Below are 22,256 nucleotides of genomic sequence, written 5' to 3'. Positions count from 1 at the left end.
TACTTCAAAGCTAAGCAGGTCGAAAATATCAATTGTCGAAAAGAGCCCGAAGGGATGTAAAAAGTCCACGTGAAATGAAAGCGTCGACAGTCAAAATGAATATTGCCGCTGACCAACATAGTTACCAGTGGCCGAGCGAAATGATAGCCCGTCCAAGTCTGAAAGCATTAATGCAAATACACTAAACGTGCAAAACTGTAGCGGCAAACCCATGGCTAACACTGTAAGGCCATGAAGAGAACAGTGAAGAACAGCTATTGTACATGACAAAATCTTGGCTGGATTTTATATTTCCCCTTTAATTCAGAAGGTAATAATAACACCCCCGGTGGGATTCGAACCCACAACCTTTGAATTAGAAGTCCAACACGCTAGTCCATTGCGCCACGGGGGCTACTTGGTCTTAGTTGAAGAATTATTATTATATCAAAAGTATTATATAACGGTCATTATCATTTCCTGGACAATGTGCTATATAAAACCATATCGGAAAATTCTGGTAATATGTGCTGGGCCTATCTTAAAATGCCCTAACCAATAGTTTCCGAAACGTTTTTTGTTTTGTTTTGTTTTTTTGTTAAAGTTAGCGTTATCTTTTTTTTTGTTACGTTTAGTTCAGTATGATTAAAATAAAAATTGATACTTTTAACTTGCTGTTCAGTAAACTGTTACAGATAAACTTACCTAGCTAGCTATTTCATAGCTAAGCACGTCGAAAAGATGAACTGTCGAAAAGAACCCGAAAAGCTGAAAAGTCCACGTGAAATGAAAGCAGGAGGGAGAGATCAACTTCGCTTGCGTAGCCATGCGATTTCGCGCCCGATGATCGTGGCCATTATGACGTCACTCGTGAGCCGGCCCGTGAAGTTTCGATGGCCGCTAAAATAATGACACCAGAAAAGTTTTTCTTCCGATGATTGCTCACAGAATTTGAAAGAAAGCGATCAACAGAGCACAGGAATAAGATAACCTGTTAATATTGTGTCCAAAAATACTTTGGTTTTCAAAAACTAAATGTCAAAAGGCTCAAAAACACGCAAATTTTCGAGATCGCTCAATCGCTCGTATGTAAATAAAGATAGCTTCGACAATTATTTTACATTAAGTTTAAATTGACCTACAAAGAAATATTGTGGAGAAGAGTGTCACAGAGGTTGTACTTGTAAACATGAACCCCAAGCCTGATTTCTCCCCAGCTCCATCCATCCCAGGTTCCCTGTTGCTTTTTGCATTGATGACTTTATTTTTGGCTTCAAGAGAATGCATCATGCAAGTGATAAGCGTACATTTTCCACAAATAACAAAAAAAAAACGTGCAAGATTGGGTTTTAAATGTTTAATTGACAGTACATTCACAATAAGTAGACAGCTTTACATGGTCACAAAACGGGCCTGCTTGGATGGTCTTGCAAAGGTAGTGGAGGATGGTAACCTACGATCAAATAAGACTCCTCTTAATATTCACCAGTTGAAAATTGGAGTAAATGTTGACGTGACCTCCCTTCCCTCTTTCGTTTTTATTTCACCCCTGACTCTTTTCAACACAAAATGTAAACTAAAAGATAAATTTCCTAATGAGATTTAGCACCAGGAACTCAATATGTATTTACCATTAAAAAAACTAATTCTCGCAATTAAATGATCCAAATCCATCCACCTTTTAAGTCCCATCCAAGCAGATACAATGCGGTAATGTACATGGAACTAATATCATAACTTATAAAACATTATATAGCTCATTTCCAGTATCAATGTATTGAATTGAGGTCTTCAGATTTTCACATAAAGAATTTTTTTCAGCGCCCTCACCTGCACAAAGGAAAAATAAAATTTCTGAAGCATGTCAAACAAACTACAACAAACACTCTGCATAAAGCATTTTGGGATCCTGACATAAACAAAAGTTACAATATTGTTTAGGAATTAAAATAAATCAAACTTCGAATTCCTAAATTGTTGATCCAGTTGTGCCAATTTTGTAAACATCATAAGATCAGCAACAGGAACTCAAGGTGACCAGAGTTTGGAACTCAAGTTTTGTTATATAAGCATACATGATTACAGCTGACAGTGAGGCCCCTTATTTGGTCATAGGTAACAAAGAAAGCCCTCCCCCCAGTGACCCTAGATGAGCTAACTTTCACACCATTTTGTTGAGAAAGCGAAACACAAGTCACCCTTAGCAACATAACCAGGGTAACACGGGTAGGCCTCATAACCTTTTTTCATCAAAATACTGGCCTACCTGGGTCAACTCATGGTATGAAGAAATCAAAATTAACTCACAAAACCCCACAGTGATCAAATGACTGAAAGGAAGCCAAAGGAAGAAGGATAACTGAGCATTAGAATATGAAAAAAGGCTTAATTAATCCTGGAGGGACAACTTCATTTCATATAAACACTTGATAAAGTTGCCTCAGAAGGGTCTGATAGTGTTGTCTCCAGTACCCAAGACCATATGAATGGGGCCTTGTACTCTCTTCTCCTTAGAGGCTCCCAATGGGAAATTGAATATACTCTGAACTACCAGCCTAAGGTCAAGCAGCACAAGAGAGGCCTATGCAGAGGAGAGAGGGCCTTGTATGTCATTATGTTTAAAGAAAAGTCTTACAAGACTAGACTGCAAACCATGGGTAAAATGTAGACTGCAGGCTTTTTAAGAATATCATATTCCCATTTTCATATATAGAGAGATCGAGCTAACCATACATTGGCTAAGCTTCAGGCTAACAGGAGAACTAAACTCTCTATAAAGGAAATGGGAATACAATATTCTAAAAAAGTCTGCAGTCTTAATTTTTATCCTCTGTCTGCATTTTAACCACCGTTGTGCAGTAGGTAGGCTTTAAGTCTTATTTAAATAATTAAACTTAAGTTCTTGTTTGTGAAAATTCTAATTTCCGTCATTGTGGATAATATTTCTGTTTGTGAAGGTGAATTAATCAACATGACACGAGCGTGGGACAAAGAAAAAGTCTGAGTCCCCGACAGGAATCGAACCCATTACCTCCTGAACACCGGGCGGGCGCTCTATCCACTGGGCTACGAGAACTCATGGAGAGCAAGGTCATTTAACTGAGCTCATATATGATAGGTGTCCTGCATACTGCTAGGATCAACGCTATCGAATTCATCGTGAGTAGTGATAAGTTAATAAAGATGGTGAATTTTAAGCACGGTAATGAAATGTGAAGGTGAATTAATCAACATGACACGAACGTGGGACAAAGAAAAATTCTGAGTCCCCGACAGGAATCGAACCCATGACCTCCCGAACACCGGGCGGGCGCTCTATCCACTGAGCTACGAGAACTCATGGAGAGCAAGGTCATTTAACTGAGTTCATATATTTCTGTTTGCTAGGCTTGTTGCAGAAAATGTGGAAAGGTTTTAGTTTTCTGAAAGAACACTCCGAGCTCGAGATCGCAGATATTTCTTACTCAAATGGACTGATCATTTTTACTGCTCATTCTTCAAAATCATCTTCAATTACAATATTTTTCTATACATATAAACTATTCTGTGACCAAGTTACACGTTTCTTTGGGCTACCGATCACGTAAAAAACGCAATTTTACAGGGCGAACAGTCAAAATTTTGTCCCACATATTTCCACCGCAGAGCGATGACTGTAACACTTTAAATGCACTTTATGCGAGATTTTTCGGTTATAATTAAAATCTACGTACCTCACAAGAAAGAAAAATGATAGTTACTCCTTGAGATCCAAATACAATACCATTTGAATCTGGAATGATCGGAGAAATCTGCCTCAAAAAGTTTTATCATCGAGAGGCGACGACGCCATTTTCGAGAATTTTGTGCATTTGCGCGCTTCTTTCGCCGAGACGTCATAATGGCCATGATCATAGGGTCAGCCAAATCTGACGTGTTCACCTCTCCGTCCTGAATGAAAGCAATGATCGACAGTCAAAATGGGTATTACCGCTGACCAGCAAAGTTACAAGTGGCCTAGCGAAATGTTAACCCGTCCAAGTCCGAAAGGTTTAATGCAAATACACCAAACGCTTAAAAATGTAGCAGCAAACCCCTGATTAACACTGAAAGGCCATGAAGAGAACAGTAATGAACAGCTATTGTAGATGACAAAATTTTGGCTGGATTTTATATCTCCCCTTTCAAAGGCTAAAAAGAACACCCCCGGTGGGACTCGAACCCACAACCTTTGAATTAGAAGTCCAACACGCTAGTCCATTGCGCCACGGGGGCTATTTGCTCTCAGTTGAAGAATTATTATTAATCAAAAGTATTATATCACGGTCATTATCATTTCCCGGACAATGTGCGTTATAAAAGCATATCGCAAAATTCTGGTAATACTGGTAACAATGTGCTGGGCCTAACTTTAATTTCACTCCTAAAAAGGCTTTTTTGTTGAGTTTACTGTCATGGGAAGGGGCCTTGTTTTATTTGCCTTAAGGAATTTTGCGTTGCTGAAATATGTAGGTTTGCATCTATGAAAGAGATATTTTTGACCCTAAAAATATCTACATGTAGCTACATGCGAGAACACCATGTCAGTATTCACAGACATATACACAATCAGGTGGTCACAACTTCTATTTCATCATTACAGTTTTTAACCAATGGTACTTAAAATAAATATTTTAACTCGTTCAGAAAACTTTTACATAAAAACTTAATGACGTTCGCGCTAATTGCTTCTGCGCATCCTTACTACGCACGCAAATTCACACGCCACGTCATGCATAAGAGCGCGCGCTAAGTAAAAAAATTAACAATGAGAGGGCAGAGGGCCATTGCTCTAGGTTTGCCTGGAATTGACGATTTTGGGCGTTCGGTGACCCCTAGTTTTCTCTAGATGGATCATTTTCTCTACCTATTTTCTACATTTCGCGAAAAAATTAAGAAAATCTATCGACTAGAAGTTTGAATGGTTTCCAAAATGCACCATTGAATTCTGTTTGTTTTAGCTCTTCGTTTATCTGTGCGACAGTTTCAAATGCCTCTTGAAGGGTTAAGTTTTGTGAAAATGTTGGTAACGTTTGGAGTTATTTACGCAACAGACCCACTTCTACAAAATATCACTCAGATCGTTTGCCTCATCTTCGGTATTTTTAGCTATGAACCCTTGTAGACCATGCTGAATTACGTTTTCTAATTTTTCAAAGTCAGGGTAGTTTTCCACGCGATTCAGCTCTGAAACGAAGTCAGTGACCCCCAAGTTTTTGTTTGTTTGTTGTTTGTATTTCTGACACAAGTAACTCATTATCTGACTGCAGTAAAAATTTTTAAAAAATCTATCCACTATAAAATGTTTGCGCGAACGTACTTAAGCTTATCAAGCTTGTAAACTCCAAATGTCATTGTAAAGAGGTTTTAGAAGCTCCCAACCAATAGTTTCCATGACGTTTTTTATTCCTTTAAAGTTAGCTTTAAATTTTGTTTTACGTTAAAGTTCAGTTAATATAAAAATTGATATTTTTAACTTGCTGTTCACGAAACTGTTACATATGAACTTACCTAGCTAGCTACTTCAAAGCCAAGCACGTCGAAAAGGTGAATTGTCGAAAAGAACCCGAAAGGCTGAAAGGTTCACGTCAAATGAAAGTACTGGGCCGGGTTGTTCAAAGCCTGATTACGCTAACCCAGGATTAGCGAGAATTTTGATTTCAGCTTTGTAGCTTTTCCGTAAGGTTTTCTGTTTATATTATTTGTCCTTCAGTTTTGAGCTTGTGTAATCTCGAACCACACAAAACGTAAGCAGTGAAAAACATTTTTACACAACAAAAATTGATAGTTCGGTTAACTTTTAATCCTGGGTTAGCGTTAACCAGCTTTCGAACAACCCGGCCCTGATCGACAGTCATAATGGGTACTACCACTGACCAACATAGGTATCAGTGGCCTGGCGAAATGTTAACCCGTCCAAGTCCGAAAATACACTAAACAGGTAAAACTGTAACAACAAACCCGTGGCTAACACTGTAAGGCCATGAAGAGAACAGTGAAAAACAGCTATTGTAGATGACAAAATTTTGGAAGGATTTTTATATCTGCACTTTCAAACGCTAAAAAGAACACCCCTGGTGGGATTCGAACCCACAACCTTTGAATTAGAAGTCCAACACGCTAGTCCATTGCGCCACGGGGGCTATTTACTCTTAGTTGAAAAAATTATTGTTATATCAAAAGAATTATATCACGGTCATTATCATTTCCTAAACAATGTGCTATATATATAAGCATATGGCAAAATGGTAATATGTGCTGGGCCTAACTTTAATTTCACCCCTAAAAAGGCTTTTTTTGTTGAGTTGATTTTCATGGGAAGGGGCCTTCTTTTATTTGTTTCAAAGAATTTTGCGTTACTGAAATATCTAGGTTTGCATCTATGAATGAGATTGCTCTGACCCCAAAAATATCTATATGTAACTGCGTGCGATCAGAACACCAGGTCAGTATTCACAGATATATCCACAATAAAGTGGTCACAACTTCTATCACATCATTACAGTTTTTAACCAATGGTACTTAAAATTAATATTTTAACTCGTTCTGTAAAATGTTACATAAAAACTTAAGCTTACCTAGCTTGTAAGTCTTCTAATCTCCAAATGTCATTATAAAAGGGTTTTAGAAGCTCCCAACCAATAGTTTCTAAGCCATTTATTATCTTTTTTTTTTTTCAAAGTTAGGTTTAATTTTCTTTTTCCGTTTAGTGGAGTATGATTAAGATAAAAATTGATTGTTTTTTAACTTGCTGTTCACTAAACTGTTACATATAAACTTACCTAATTGTAGTTAGCTACGTCAACGCCAAGCACGTCGAAAAGATGAATTGTCGATAAGAACCCGAAAGGCTGAAAAGACCACGTGAAATGAAGCATCGACAGTCAAAATGGGTATTACCGCTGACCAACATAGGTACTAGTGCCCTAGAAAAATGTTAACCCGTCCAAGTCCGAAAGCATTGAACGCGTAAAACTGTAACAGCAAACCCTTGGCTAATACCGCAAGGCCATGAAGAGAACAGTGAAGAAAAGGTATTGTAAATGACAAAATTTTGGGTGGATTTTATATCTCGCTTTTCAAAAGCTAAAAAGAACACCCCCGGTGGGACTCGAACCCACAACCTTTGAATTAGAAGTCCAACACGCTAGTCCATTGCGCCACGGGGGCTACTTGGTCCTAGTTGAAGAATTATTATTATATCAAAAATATTATGTCACAGTCATTATCATTTCCTGGACGATGTGCTACATGTATATAAAAGCATATCGAAAAATTCTGGTAATATGTGCTGGATCTATCTTTAATTTCTCCCGTAAAAGGCTTTTTTTGTTAAGGTTGTTGTCATGGGAAGGGGCCTTGTTTCATTTGCCTTAAGTAATCTTGCGTTACTGAAATATTTAGGTTTCCATCTATAAAAGAGATTTTTGTGACCCCAAAAATATCTACATGTAGCTGCTGTGTCAGTATTCACAGACATATCCACGATCAGGTGGTCATAATTTCTATCACCTCATTACAGTTTTTAACCAACGGTGCTTTAAAATAATATTTTAACTCGTTCTGTAAACTGTTACATAAAAACGTAAGCTTACCAACCTTGTAACCTCCAAATGTCATTATAAAGGGGTTGTAAAAGCTCCTAACCAATAGTTTCCTGGACGTTTATTTTTTTTTTAAAGTTACATTTAATTTCCATTGACGTTTAGTTCAGTATGATTTTTAACTTGCTGTTCAGTAAACTTTTACATATAAACTTACCTGACTAGACTAACTTACCTAGATAAACTTACCTAGCTACTTCGAACCTAAGCACGTCGAAACGATAAATTGTAGAAAGGAGACCGAAAGGCTGAAAAGTACACGTGACATAAAAGCATCGACAGTTAAAATGGGCATTACCTACATAGTTGTCATACAGACACAAAAGGCAAATCCACTAAACGTGTACAACTGTAACAGCAAACCTGTTGCTAACACTGAAAGGCCATGAAAAGAACAGTGAAGAACAGCTATTGTAGATGACAAAATTTTGGCTGGATTGTATATCTCTCCTTTAATTCAAAAGCTAAAAAGTACACCCCCGGTGGGATTCGAACCCACAACCTTTGAATTAGAAGTCCAACACGCTAGTCCATTGCGCCACGGGGGCTACTTGGTCTTAGTTGAAGAATTATTATTATATCAAAAGTATTATATCACGGTCATTATCATTTCCCGGACAATGTGCTATATGAAAGCATATGGCAAAATTCTAGTAATATGTGCTGGGCCTCTCTTTAATTTCACTCCTAAAAAGGCTTTTTTGTTGAGTGTATTGTCATGGGAAAGGGCTGTGTTTTTATTTGCGTTCAGGAATTTTTACGTTGCTGAAATATGTAGGTTTGCATCTATGAAAGAGATTTTTGTGACCCCAAAAATATCTACATGTGGCTGCGTGCGAGAATAACATATCAGTATTCACAGACACATACACAATCAGGTGGTCACAACTTCTATCACATCATTACAATTTTTAACCAATGCTACTTAAAATTAATATTTTAACTCGTTCTGTAAACTGTTACATAAAACTTAAGCTTACCAAGCTTGTAACCTCCAAATGCCATCATGAAGGGGTTTTTAAATCTCCTTACCAATAGTTTGCAAGACTTGTTTTTAAAGTTAGGTTTAATTTTCTTTTTACGTTTAGTTGAGTATGATTAAAATAAAAATTGATAATTTTAACTTCCTGTTCAGTAAACTGTTACATATAATACTTACTTAGCTAGCTACTTCAAAGCCAAGCACGTCGGAAAGATGAATTGTTGAAAAGAGCCCACAGGGCTGAAAAGTCCACGTGAAATGAAAGCATCAACAGTCAAAATGGGCATTACCCCTGACCAACATAGTTGCCAGTGGCCTAGCAAAATGTTAACCCGTCCAAGTCCGAAAGCATTAATAAAAATACCCTACACGCGAAAAACTGTAACAGCATACCCGTGGCTAACACTGAAAGGCCACGAGGAGAACAGTGAACAACAGCTATTGCAGACGACAAAATTTTTGTTGGATTGTATATCTCGCCTTTCGAAAGCTAAAAAGAACACCCCCGGTGGGACTCGAACCCACAACCTTTGAATTAGAAGTCCAACACGCTAGTCCATTGCGCCACGGGGGCTATTTCCTCTTAGTTATAGAATAATTATTATATCAACAGTATTATATCACGGTCATTATCACTTCCTGGACAATGTGCTCTATAAAACCATATCGCAAAATTCTGGTAATATGTGCTGGGCCTATCTTTAATTTCACTCCTGAAAAGGCTTTTTTGTTGAGTTTATTGTGATGGGAAGGGGCCTTGTTTTATTTGCCTTAAGTAATTACTTGCGTTACTGAAATATGTAGGTTTCCATCTATGAAAGAAATTTTTGTGACCCCCAAAAATATATACATGTAGCTGCGTGCGATCAAAACACCATGTCAGTACTCACAGACATATCCACAATCAGGTGGTCACAACTTTTATCACTTCATTACAATTTTTAACCAAGGGTACTTAAAATTAATATTTTAACTCTTTTTGAAAACTGTTACATAAAAACTTAAGCTTACCTAGCGCTTATGTCTTGTAACCTCCAAATGTCATTATAAAGGGGTTTTAAAAGCTCCTAACCAATAGTTTCCAAGACGTTTTTTCTTTTTTAAGTTAGCTTCATTATTATTATTATTATTATTATTATTATTATTATTATTATTATTATTATTATTATTATTTTACGTTTCGTTCAGTATGATTAAAATAAAAATTGATACGTTTATTTTGTCGTTCAGTGAACGGTTTTATATAAACTTACCTAGCTAGCTACTTCAAAGCTAAGCACGTCGAAAATATGAATTGTCGATAAGAACCCGAAAGGCAACGGAAACTCCACATGAAATGAAAGCATCGATAGTCAAAATGGGTATGGCCACTGACCAATATATTTACCAGTGGCCTAGCGAAATGTTAACCCGTCCAAGTCCGAAAGCATTAATTGAAATATACACTAAATACGTAAAACTGTAACAGAAAACCCGTGGCTAACACTGAAAGGTAATGAGGAGAACAGTGTAGATGACAAAATTTTGGCTGGATTGTATATTTCCCCTTTCAAAGGCTGAAAAGAACACCCCCGGTAGGACGCGAACCCACAACCTTTGAATCAGACGTCCAACACGCTAATGCAATGCGCCACGGGGGCTACTTGGTCTTAGTTGAAGAATGATTATTATATCAAAAGTATTGCATCACGGTCATTATCATTTCCTAAACAATGTGCTATATAAAAGCATATGGCAAAATTCTGGTAATATGTGCTGGGCCTATCTTTAATTTCACCCCAAAAAAGGCTCTTTTTTGTTGAGTTTATTGTCATGGGAAGGAGCCTTGTTTTATCTGCCTTAAGGAATTTTTTGTCACTGAAATATGTCAGTGGGTTTGCATCTACGAAAGAGATTTTTGTGACCCAAAAAATATCTACATGTAACTACTTTGCGAGAACACCATGTCAGTATTCACAGACGTACCCACAATCAGGTGGTCACAACTTCTAGCACATTGTTACAGTTTTTAACCAATGGTACTTATAATTAATATTTTAACTCGTTCGGTAAATTGTTACAGAAAAACCTAGGCTTTCTTAGCTTATAACCTCCAAATGTCATTATAAAGGGGTTTTAAAAGCTCCTAACCAATAGTTTCCAAGACGTTTTTTTTTAAAGTTGGTTTTAATTTTCTTGTTACGTTTAGTTCAGTATGATTAAAATAAAAAATTTACATTTTAACTTGCTGTTCATTAAACTGTTACATATGAACTTACCTAGGTAGCTACTTCAAAGCTAAGCACGTCGAAAAGATGAATTGTCGAAAAGAACCCGAAAGGTGGAAAAGTCCACGTGAAATGAAAGCGTCGACAGTCAAAATGGATATTTCTGCTGACCAACATAGTTACCTGTGACCTAGCAAAATGTTAACATGTCCAAGTCCGAAAGCATTAATGCAAATACACTAAACGCGTAAAACTGTAACAGCAAACCCTTGGCTAACACTGCAAGGCCATGAAAATAATAGCGAAGAACAGCTATTGTAGATGACAAAATTTTGGCTGGATTTTATATCTCGCCTTTTAAAAGCTAAAAAGAATACCCCCGGTGGGACTCGAACCCACAACCTTTGAATTAGAAGTCCAACACGCTAGTCCATTGCGCCACGGGGGCTATTTGCTCTATGTTGAAGATTGATTGTTATATCAAAAGTATTGCATCACGGTCATTATCATTTCCTAAACAATGTGCTATAAGCATATCGCAAAATTCTGGTAATATGTGCTGGGCCTATATTTAAATTCACCACTAAAAAGGCTTTTTTGTTCAGTTTATTGTCATGGGAAGGAGCCTTGTTTTATTTGCCTTAAGGAGTTTTTTGTCACTGAAATATGTCAGTGGGTTTGCATCTATGAAAGTGATTTTTGTGACCCAAAAAATATCTACATGTAGCTGCTGTGCGAGAACACCATGTCAGTATTCACAGACATATCCACAATCAGGTGGTCACAACTTCTATTACATCATTACAGTTTTTAACCAATGGTACTCATAACTAATATTTTAACTCGTTCAGTAAACTGTTACAGAAAAACTTACGCTTGCTTAGCTTGTAACGTCCAAATGTCATTGCAAAGGGGTTTTAAAAGCTCCTAACCAGTAGTTTCCAAGACGTCTTTTTTAAAGTTAGGTTTAATTTTCTTGTTACGTTTAGTTCAGTATGATTAAAATAAAAATTGACGTTTTAACTTGTTGTTCATTAAACTGTTACATATGAACTTACCTAGCTAGCTACTTCAAAGCTAAGCGCGTCGAAAAGATGAATTGTCGAAAAGAACCCGAAAGGTGGAAAAGTCCACGTGAAATGAAAACATCGACAGTCAAAATGGGTATTGCCGCTAACCAACGTAGTTATCAGTGGCCTAGCGAAATGTTAACCCGTCCATAACGGACTGAAATTCCGAAAACGTTAATGCAAATACACTAACCGCGCAAAGCTGTAACAGCAAACCCGTGGCTAACACTGCAAGGCCATGAAGAGAGCAGTGAAGAACAGCTATTCTAGATGACAAAATTTTGGCTGGATTTTACATCTCCCCTATTAAAGGCTAAAAAACACCCCCGGTGGGACTCGAACCCACAACCTTTGAATTAGAAGTCCAACAAGGTAGTCCATTGCGCCACGGGGGCTACTTGGTCTTCGTGGAAGAATAATTAATATATCAAAAGTATTATATCACAGTCACTATCATTTCCTGGACAATGTGCTATATGTATATAAAAGCATATCGCAAAATTCTGGTAATATGTGTTGGGCCTATCTTTAATTTTACCTCTAAAAAGGCTTTTTTCAGTTGAGTTTATTGTCATGGGAAGGGACCTTGTTTTATTTGCGTTGAGGAATTCTGCGCTATTGAAATATTTAGGTTTGCATCTATGAAGGAGATTTTTGTGACTCCAAAAATATCTACATGTAGATGCGTTCGAGAACTCCATGTCAGTATTCACAGACATATCCACAATCTCCTATTACATCATTACAGTGTTTAAGCAAGGGTATTTAAATTAAGATTTTAACTCGTTATGTAAACTTTTACATAAAAACTTAAGTTTACCTAGCTTGTCACCTCCAAATGTCATTATTAATGGGTTTTAAAAGCTCCTAACCAATAGCTTCCAAGACGTTTCTTTTTTTTAAAGTAAGGTTTAATTTTCTTGTTACGTTTACTTCAGTATGATTAAAATAAAAACTGATATTTTTAACTTGCGCAATTGCTGTTCAGTAAACTGTTGCATATGAACTTTCCTAGTTAGCTACTTCAAAGCTAAGCATGTCAAAACTATGTATTGTCGAAAAGAACCCGAAAGGATATGAAAAGTCCACGTGAAATGAAAGCATCGACAGTCAAAATGGATATTGCCGCTGCCCAACATAGTTACCAGTGGCCTAGCAAAATGTTAACCCGTCCAAGTCCGAAAGCATTAAAGCAAATACACTAAACGAGTAAAACTGTAGCAGCAAACCCTTGACTAACTCTGAAAGGCCGTGAAGAGAACAGTGAAGAACAGCTATTGTAGATGACAAAATTTTGGCTGGATTTTATATCTCCCCTTTCAAAACCTAAAAAGAACAGCCCCGGTGGGATTCGAACCCACAACCTTTGAATTAGAAGTCCAACACGCTAGTCCATTGCGCCACGAGGGCTACTTGGTCTTAGTTGAAGAATTATTATTATATCAAAAGTATTATATCACGGTCATTATCATTTCCTGGACAATGTGCTATATAAAAGCATATCGCAAGATTCTGGTACTATGTGCTGACCTATATTTAATTTCACCCCTAAAAAGGCTTTTTTGTTGAGTGTATTGTCATGGGAAAGGGCTTTGTTTTTATTTTCCCTAGGGAATTTTGCGTTACTGAAATATGTAGGTTTGCATCTATGCATGACAGAGATTTTTGTGACCCCAAGGATATCTACATTTAGCTGCGTCTGAGAACGCCATATTTTAAAATGCTTTTGAGTGTGGCTATGTTAATAAATATGCAAGTGATAAATTCGTTTTAAACTAACTTTTTTTTTTTCTGAGCATACTGTAGCGGCATAAAAGTATAATTGCAGGGTACGATTCCCATATACCTTATTCCAAAATGGCCGCCATTTTAGTGTTCTTTTGTTTGCCTTCAAATTACCCCTTGCTGCCTCGTTCTTAAACTCGAAATTTAAAAGTTTATTTTCCCTTGAACGAGGCAACAAGGGCTAATTTGCAAGCAAACAAAAGAACACTAAAATTGCGTCCATTTTGGAATAAGGTGTATTAAGTGCCAGCCGCCGGCTAAAGAACCGGCTACTTCGATATTTGATCCACCTTCGCACTTTTCGTTAAATAATAGTGAGTCATAAATAAGTAAGTTTTCGAGTAAGTTGTAAAGAGTAATTAGGGGAAAACACAGGTTTTTTGGAACGTGACTGAATGTTGACTTTCCTGGTCTCGGGACAGTCAAGGCTGTAGCTAGAGAGAGGGAATGGGGTGAGGATGTAGTGTACGCTTTCAATTACACTAGCGCTGTAGGATGAAAGTCTTTGTAATCCCTTCATGTTCTTGGCGTCTTGACTTCTTTCAATTTTTTTTGTTTCGAGGAAAAACCTTCACCATTTTCAAAGAGAATGCGTAAAATAACATTTCAGAACCTCTCAATTTCAAAATTTTCTAGTGGAGCACATCCCAGGAGCATATCCCAGGACCTCCCCAGCTGTCTGCTTCATGAAACTAGCTCCTTACTCCCTAGATAAATGAGAACCCTGTAGTGTACAAAACAAGCCCTACAATCGACAGTAAATCTTTCTTCATGCCTTAATACGATGTAAATAAGTTAGGAATCAACCCTAAGGTTAAACTTTCAAACTAGGAAATTAGACTGCAGAGCACAGATCGATGAATTCTTCAACAATATTTCTTGAAAATTTATGAAGCGCAAATGTTGATTCTTTGCAGATCGTCCACAGCTGAACAGCCAGGAATGGATCACGTGATGGCAAATGCATCATCTAACCCCACCGTCGCCCCCAGGCGGTACCTGCACCCACCCAGATCAGCGGCTCACAGCACCGTCTCGAAAAGCAGCCGCAGGTCAAGAAAGCTGAAGAGTCCACGTCCATATTCACCCGTGTATTCCAATATCAACTACAATGACGTCGCGGACAGGTAGGAAAAATGTAAATACGATATACAGTGTAGTATAACAAAATGGATTTGCCTGCATGAACGATTATGTCAGAAAAAGACTGTGGTTATGTCAGAGGCAGAACAATGTCTGCTCTGAGCAATTCAGTGTCCTTCCGACCTAAATATCGGGGACACATTTAAATAATTACAAGATGATAGCAAAACCAAAATTTCTTAAATCCAGTAGGAGATCTGAACCAATAGAAGGATTTATTGTACGGGGTACGATTTCCGTCTGTTGTTGGATAGTTTACGCTTTATATACTAATAATAGAAAATAATAACCAAAAAATATCAATTAATGGACTTTTTTTAAATTATGGATCTAACTTGTAAACACAAACTCGACTGCTGACCTTTTTTTAACCAAAGAAACGTACTTTTTGTTTTGATGCAAATTGAACTCGAATCAGGGTATAAGTATCGTAAAACATGCTACCTTTTTGGGTCAGCTACGTTGTTGAAGCGTGTCTCTCTCGTGCCTTTAAAGTGCACCTAACCCCCAAACTTTTTTTTCCGCTAAAACGAATCTAGACTTGATTTGAAGCATTTGGGCGAAGAAATTTTTGAATTTGGTTAAATCCTCGATTTTCTATGCCCTTTCAAAGTCGCGCTTGAAGGTTTCACGACCGCGTTTTAGGGAGTCTGGGGCGGCAGTACCTGATGACGTCTACCCAGGAACCAAACACAATAGCGCCTCAGTCAACTCTCTGTATTTGCTCGAGAAAATGGAATACAAAACTAATCGTTCCGATGTATTTTGGGACTAAAACGTCCAAGTTTTGTCTCAGAATCATTTCTTTTTCGTCACTGGAATCAGAGTTAAGTTTCGATTCGGAAGACTCCGAAATAAACTTCGATCGAGCACGTTCGACAACTGTGAACTCACTGCTTAGAGCTTTGAGAGCAATTTGCAATATTTCAAGCGACGAAGGGGAAGACTTCTTTGCGGACGAGCTGCTTGTATATTAGGAATGGAAAGCTAGATACGAAGTGGAGGGCAGGCAAACGAAACGCAGGAAAGAAAACTCAAGGACTGCTTTGGATGGTAATTTCGTCAACTAAACATAAGATTCTCACGCGTGTTTATAGCCCGTTTACATTTGTCCTTAGCGAGAATGTATTGTGTCAAGGTGTGATTGTTCTGTTAAATCCAGTTTGTGTTTTACTTTCAGTTGGATGCTTCATGTTTATAAGAGCGACGTACGTGTTGCAGTTTTCGAGACTTGATGACCTCCAAAACATTGACTTCGATCGATTGAAAATCGTATTGTTTAGACCTGTATTTTTGAAGCTGCGGGAAGCAAGGCGGAAGGAAACATTTCATACAGTTACCGATTTCACATTGTCACACGTTTTAAGTCGTAACTCCAAATAACCAATGTAAATTGTTCTCAAAGTTTACAGTGAAATTCGTCGGATTAGCGAAAAGGATGTGTTCCCTAAGCGGTCCGCAGATAATGTAACGCGGTCATATTTTCGACGCTATTGCATAGAATCTTTGTCGCACTGCTGATTTCCAAACCTTCTAAAAACTCTGTGAGTCTAACAATTTTGTTATCATGTAATTCTAAAGGATTAATCTTCGATTTTCATCTAAATCGAAAGAGAAATAAGTGTTGGTTAGCGGCGTACAGTTGCGATCTTTTTACATATCAGTATAACGCTTGATCATGATCGGATCACACAACTTTGCCGGTTATGTTATAAATACTGCGGGATTGGAAGATATAGGTTGTCGGTAGTATTTCTACAAATTGCTGGTTAGCTTTAAGCAGAAAATTTATGAAAATAGCGTTCGAAAGTCTGCGGAACAAGGTCCAGTGAGAGTTCTTCAATGGTTCTCACAGATTCAGTTCGCTTGTTTCGGTTCGACAAAATCAACCATCGTTTAAGTCTTTATTGCACCATTAGCCGATCATCGTCAGTAAATTGTACAGTATATCTTTTTTTGGATCTGGGATATTGCTGCAGCAGTCGATAGCACTTCTGGAAGGCATTTCTGCGCACTTTTCGAATGTGTATTGCACCGTCCTAAAGGAAATGAGAGGACGTGAGATATCCAACCTTCCTGGGTAGACGTCACAAGAGCCGCTGGACCCATTCTCCTCAAACTCGGTCGTGAAACAAAATGGCGGTGTTTTGGAGCTATTTTCGAGATTTCGTCGGGGCACAGAAAATCGAAGATTTAACGGAATCCAAAAATTTTTTCGCAGAACCATTTCAAATAACAAGTAGATTCGTTTTAGCGAAAAAAATTTTGCGGGGTTAGGTGCAGTAACAAGTCTTTGTCATGTTGCGTGATCTAAGAAGTTACAGACTGAACCATAATCTGTGACACAATAGCTGTTATTACAGTTTTCAGCGGTTTGACATAAAAACGAGGCAAAAGGGTCATTTTTGCTTTGTATTGACCCGTTCGCCTCGTTTGTATGCCTTTTTAAACAAAAGAATATTGGAACGGAGACTCGACTGTAATTACAGCTATTGAAACTAATCTACAAAGTTGCTCACACGTAGCTAATCACATTCAGCAGGGACTCTCGATCTTTGCAACCAGGAAGCTGTGTGTTTTAAGACGAGATGTGGTCGAGATTGTGCACTCGTGTAAGAACTCTACTAATGTTTTATTGTCCTTCCACAGGAAAAATGTATTTCGCCAGCTATGCGCGTTGAACTGGATATTAGAAGGAATGTCTCAGGATCAACAGCCACCGGTTATGCCGCCAATCACGAGCTGCTGGAAATTAAAGTGAGTGCTGATCAATGAATACTCGAGCATAACCCGATGAATACCCGACCATAACCCGAGAATATCCCGAAAATGTTTCATCAAATAGACGAGCAGACTGTAATGAATACCCGAAATGTCTAGTAAACGAAGAATTCCCCTAACAGTTTTTGATAAAAGCCCGAGCACCCGACGAATAGACGAGCATGCGGACCAATCACGAGTTAACAATTCTGGTCACACTCTGGCCATAAAATACCTATAAGGGTACCGTCCCAGTGTTGCTAACAGCCACAAATCCTTTCAGACAGTTCTTGGAAAAAACCCCTTCATTTTTGACGTAAATAGGTCTTGTGAAAGTAAAACATTTTTCAACAGTCCGTGAGATGGCAAGAAAAAAAGGTCAAACAGCTATCTAAGCCCTTCATGGACTTAGTATGTCGTATTTCCCCATTGAGGTTTTAAACACTCAAAAGTGTTCATATCTATTTTTAGGGACTTAAACGAAGACCCAAGAACAATCCGTAAAAGAGTAGAAAAGGACAGGGCTACTGATAAAGATTGGGTCACATTTAAACAGAATCCTGCACGATTTACACAGGTAGGCTTTGACCAGCTTCGAGGATCTGCTTCAGTGTGATTACCCTTAAACTATCTTTGTATTGACATTGTACATGTACATACACTTGATGTACTTCCAACTTCTCAAAAGTTGCATTAAAAGAATTGTGCGATAAACTGTAGGGAGAATTTTTCATTTCGAGAACAGTTGAAACTAGAAGGTTTGCAGCTAGTTAGCAAAGATATATCGATCCAGTGACGTAAAATTTAAGACGTATCGTTTGGTGCTGTGAAGCTCAGCGATGATTGATCAATCTGAGTGATCCTGTTAGTACTTTCTTGTTTGGGTTTTAAAACAATTAAAGCCTTCCCGCAGGGTAGATCAGAGTTAAACTTAACAATGAAACACAGTGACCAATAATTGACGAGAAACTGAAGACGAGTCTTATAGCCAATACCATCCCGGCTAAACTGCCCAATATACATGAGCCCTTGACGGTACCGACGAACCAGACTTTTAATTCCATCGAATAACAAACACTTAACTTGACTCTGAAGATGACTTTCGTTCAGGCTGTCGAAACGTTAGTAACCATTAGCAGTTCTTCTCAGAACCACTCTAGCCCAGTCGCCCCCTCTAGACAAACTACCCAAACATTTTCAACCTTCACAACTACCCTTGGCTCGCTCATTCCTTTCATTCGACCCGAAAAATTCCCGTGCAGAGGAAGCTCGAAAGCCATCCGAGTAGTTCCTCTTGTAGTTGTTGCTCGGCTTTAAATTACTTTCGCTCGCAGTTTGTGACAACATATCAGTATAGAAATTTTTGTACCGATTTCCACTGGATTGCGCTCTAGCTCGGGTAGAGTTAAGCAGGCAAAGAGATCTTTATTTTCTCAAGTTATCTTCTTCTTGTTTTCGTTTTCAAGCGCGGGACTCGAAGAGGAACAAGACGTATTTCTATTCACCCGAACTTCATTCAGCGCTTTTCCACCACTGGCAGCGGTGGCCAGACCCCAACTGTAGGACCCAGTGTTCTTCGTGTTCCCTCGGATTCTCGGCCGCGGAGTGGCACTAGTAACACTGCAGAGACTGTGGCATCGACGAGGACAGAGGTACAAACCGAGCATGCGCATGCTGACCAAGTGATTCCTCAAGAAGACAGTGTCAGCCAAACTCAAGGAAACTCTCCTCGTGATGGTAAGCCTAGAAAAGATGTAATAAGGCAAGAGAACTTCATACGTACAATCTCACTTGCGAACGGTTTGTGAATCTTAAACAAAAGAAGTTGACGTGTAGTTCACTTTAGAATTAACAAACTGGGAAGTTATCGGCAAATAGATTTTCTATGCACTTTTAAATGAACTTAAGCTTTAAAGAATGATATGGTTAATGACAGAACTGCAACCAACTGGGTCGAATAGAAAATGTTTCGGACTTTACGTTACACTCTCAGTAAACCAAGTCGCAAGTTTCTAACTTGTGTGGAATTGTGACTTCGCTACGCCTGGAGTTTTGCGTGTACTCGCGTTTAAGTGCGATAGCTCGGCTTGCACGTAATATTTCGCATTTGGCCGCCCAACTCGGCTCAAGACTTGTCTCGTCGTTTTTTGGTTTTGTTTTTCTCCAGTATGGGCAATGAATTACAACGTCCAAGCGGGTAGCGTATGTTCAGCATACGTGTTTTCGTTGGCGCCTGTTTTTTGCACTCCTTTTTTGTGCCAGCAGTTTCTTGTGAAGCTCTGTCTAAGTTCATTTCTTCCCGTTCTTTAAATTAAAAGTTGCATTTTTTCTGTTAACTTAAGCAGGGCCCACGGTAAGCTTTGTGGACCCAAAGATAAGAGCAGTGTCAGCCCCTCCTGGACCAGTAGGTAACCAGACGGCAGTTGCAGCAGGGGCATTACCAGTTACCATGTCTGGCACCACATTGAATGGGGCCCTGCAAAATGGAACTCCAGGAGGTGCCGAGAAAAAGACGCCATCCAAGCTTCAAAAGCAGAAATCGTTTACGGTCACTACTGTGTATACGCCGCCTTCAAATCCGAGCAAAGCCATGCAGAAAATACGTGCCAAGACAAAAGCTGCTAACGCTTTCAAGACTTCACTGTCGGTTAGTAGATTTGTTGCATAAGGCTATCTCACGTTTAAGAATAAATGGAATTGAATATCGTGAATTAAAATTAACTCGTTTAAAGGAACTTCTCGCAAAATGCAGAGAGGAATGTGATGAAGAATTGCGTTTTTTCGCGTTACTAGTCGTTGGACTGACACATACTCGTCCCAGTTTGTTGTGTTGGAAACTGGAAATTCTGATGACGTCCTAACAAAGTTTCGTTTGTTTCAGCACAAAGAACTGGAAAAACTAGCGTCCAAACCCGAAGAACAACAAACGGCCAGTGATTCACGTGTCAGGGCCTGGGTTCAAGCTACTGGTGAGTGTCTCGCATTGAAACTCTTTTTCTTCTCGTGATTACCGTAATATAATCGATAAACAACCTGATAGTTCATGAATCATATCGTAGATCGTAATTTTAAACAATTAGATAATTCGCTCTCGATTTCTATCGCTTGGTTAGCGAGGTCACTGCCCAACTGATACGCACAGACAAACTTTATCTAAATGCTCTTCACAGACACTTGGAAAAGGTAAAGACGTGGCCACCATTTTGTTATTTAACAATCACATACTGCTTAAGGCTACTCACTATCTACAACTGAATAGACAGTGAGTAGCCAGCGTAGCCAGTAAGAGAACGAAATTATGATAGAACACTAGTAGATTTATACTAGACGGTGATAAATGCTTATGGGTGTGTTTTCGGGCTGTCATATCGCTGTCATGCACATCATGCCTTTGGGTGTCTGGTTGTATTTCAGATCAATATGATCAAATCCACGACAACTCTGTATGTGTTCCTATAACGTTTAACGAAACATGCTGCTTTCTCGCGCATGAGGCTTAAAACCATCCTGTTAACGACATGGTCTCTTTTCATTACAGGCTCAGTGAATACGAAGAGGTAGGAATTATTGCAACTTTGTTTTTTTTTTCGCTTTGTTTTTCCAGTTCTTTGTTTTTGTTTTTGTTTTTCTAATGAAGCAGTTGCGCCTTGAGTGTCGAACACCAATTGGCTTTACATTACTACGCTACACGACTAGCTTTAAAACCTCGCACCATTTTTTTCATCCAATCAGAAGTAAAAAGAAAACCAGTCGTGAATCGCTCATACACTTTTTCCCGCGCTTCGCATCAGTTACATGTATTGACGCAAAGTTTTGATTGGTTCACTGGATTACTTTTGTTCTTTATGATTGGCTAGAGTAATTACATTCTCGATTTGGGGTTTACGGCACTTATTTGTTTAGATTGTGCGCTTGTATATTTTGAGTTTTTTTTGTGGGAAATGGTTAAATATTTGTAAACCGATTGCACAAGGTATTTACAATGTTCTGTTACACTTTTGGTGCCATTTAGTCCCTGTCCACACCGCGCCGGAGGAATTTTAAAACGCAGCTTTATTTCTGCGGTTCCGTCACGTAAACGGAGCTTTTCGAAAACGCTCTCCAAACCGGAGGAGACAACGGCTTTGCGTTTTAGCGTGGACGGAAAACATTTTGAAAACGAATGTTTTCGTGAAAGATGAAGTTACGATAACAATGATATTTCCCTACCCGAGTTTTACTCAAACACCAATCCAAACTGAACGGTGTTTGTTGCATTTCCAAATTTCTCCGGCGTAGTGTGGACGGAGCCGCGCAGTGGACTAGAGCAATGCCACGAGAACAACAGAGCTGCAGTAACGTAATTTCCACAGCTAACCTGTGACATCAATAGAGAATTTCTTAAATTAGGTATTAATCGGATGTATGACCAAATTCTCATAGCCGGCAGTAAAAGAAATGTATGGATAATAGTGGGGAGAAGTAATATTCATCTCCCTTCAGGTTTGCAGCAGCAGCCATAGCAGCGTTTGGCGCCATAAGCTTGGATCATCGCGCGGAGAAAGTTCCTGGAGATTTGAAAACGAAGTTCAACGAAGTGGCGGACGAGAAAGCTCTTGTGTTACACGATAACTTGGAGGTCAGAGACAGGTGTGTACGAATGAGGACTGTCAATGTATGACTTACAGTTTGAGTTAAAATGTCGCGATACCACGTTACGCACAGTTAC

General features: G+C 38.7%; 1 protein-coding gene, 1 long non-coding RNA gene and 9 other non-coding genes across 13 annotated transcripts in view; 1 reads left to right on the top strand and 10 right to left on the bottom strand.

Annotated features, from left to right (window-relative positions):
* LOC110055123 (coiled-coil domain-containing protein 60-like) overlaps nt 1–22,256 on the top strand; it is a 36,681-nt gene that overhangs the window by 11,046 nt on the left and 3,379 nt on the right. For 2 of the 3 annotated variants that reach the window (XM_020761503.2, XM_089270654.1), the window contains 8 exons: nt 14,563–14,772; nt 17,438–17,545; nt 18,020–18,125; nt 19,015–19,285; nt 19,891–20,195; nt 20,430–20,517; nt 21,087–21,105; nt 22,031–22,177. In XM_020761503.2, coding sequence (XP_020617162.2) covers nt 14,563–14,772; nt 17,438–17,545; nt 18,020–18,125; nt 19,015–19,285; nt 19,891–20,195; nt 20,430–20,517; nt 21,087–21,105; nt 22,031–22,177 — 1,254 coding nt within the window. The remainder of the gene's footprint in view (nt 1–14,562; nt 14,773–17,437; nt 17,546–18,019; nt 18,126–19,014; nt 19,286–19,890; nt 20,196–20,429; nt 20,518–21,086; nt 21,106–22,030; nt 22,178–22,256) is intronic. The other variant, XM_020761504.2, reaches the window with a different exon arrangement.
* Nucleotides 321–394, bottom strand: Trnar-ucu (transfer RNA arginine (anticodon UCU)). Its single transcript has one exon. It is a non-coding gene; the product is annotated as a tRNA-Arg (tRNA).
* On the bottom strand, nt 1,322–3,900 carry LOC149105607 (uncharacterized). Its single transcript, XR_016201170.1, has 2 exons — nt 3,693–3,900; nt 1,322–1,432 (listed from the first exon to the last, which is right to left on the bottom strand). It is a non-coding gene; the product is annotated as an uncharacterized LOC149105607 (long non-coding RNA).
* Nucleotides 4,160–4,233, bottom strand: Trnar-ucu (transfer RNA arginine (anticodon UCU)). The gene has a single exon. It is a non-coding gene; the product is annotated as a tRNA-Arg (tRNA).
* Trnar-ucu (transfer RNA arginine (anticodon UCU)) lies at nt 6,067–6,140 on the bottom strand. The gene has a single exon. It is a non-coding gene; the product is annotated as a tRNA-Arg (tRNA).
* Trnar-ucu (transfer RNA arginine (anticodon UCU)) lies at nt 7,094–7,167 on the bottom strand. The gene has a single exon. It is a non-coding gene; the product is annotated as a tRNA-Arg (tRNA).
* Trnar-ucu (transfer RNA arginine (anticodon UCU)) lies at nt 8,076–8,149 on the bottom strand. The gene has a single exon. It is a non-coding gene; the product is annotated as a tRNA-Arg (tRNA).
* On the bottom strand, nt 9,084–9,157 carry Trnar-ucu (transfer RNA arginine (anticodon UCU)). Its single transcript has one exon. It is a non-coding gene; the product is annotated as a tRNA-Arg (tRNA).
* Nucleotides 11,165–11,238, bottom strand: Trnar-ucu (transfer RNA arginine (anticodon UCU)). Its single transcript has one exon. It is a non-coding gene; the product is annotated as a tRNA-Arg (tRNA).
* Nucleotides 12,182–12,255, bottom strand: Trnar-ucu (transfer RNA arginine (anticodon UCU)). Its single transcript has one exon. It is a non-coding gene; the product is annotated as a tRNA-Arg (tRNA).
* On the bottom strand, nt 13,197–13,271 carry Trnar-ucu (transfer RNA arginine (anticodon UCU)). The gene has a single exon. It is a non-coding gene; the product is annotated as a tRNA-Arg (tRNA).

The sequence above is a fragment of the Orbicella faveolata genome, unplaced genomic scaffold (genome assembly GCF_042242905.1).
Source record: "Orbicella faveolata isolate gen_17 unplaced genomic scaffold, um_ofav_v1 contig_34, whole genome shotgun sequence".
NCBI lineage: Eukaryota > Metazoa > Cnidaria > Anthozoa > Scleractinia > Merulinidae > Orbicella > Orbicella faveolata.
The sequence above is the reverse complement of the archived record's forward strand: the minus strand, read 5'-3'. Positions and strand labels throughout refer to the sequence as shown.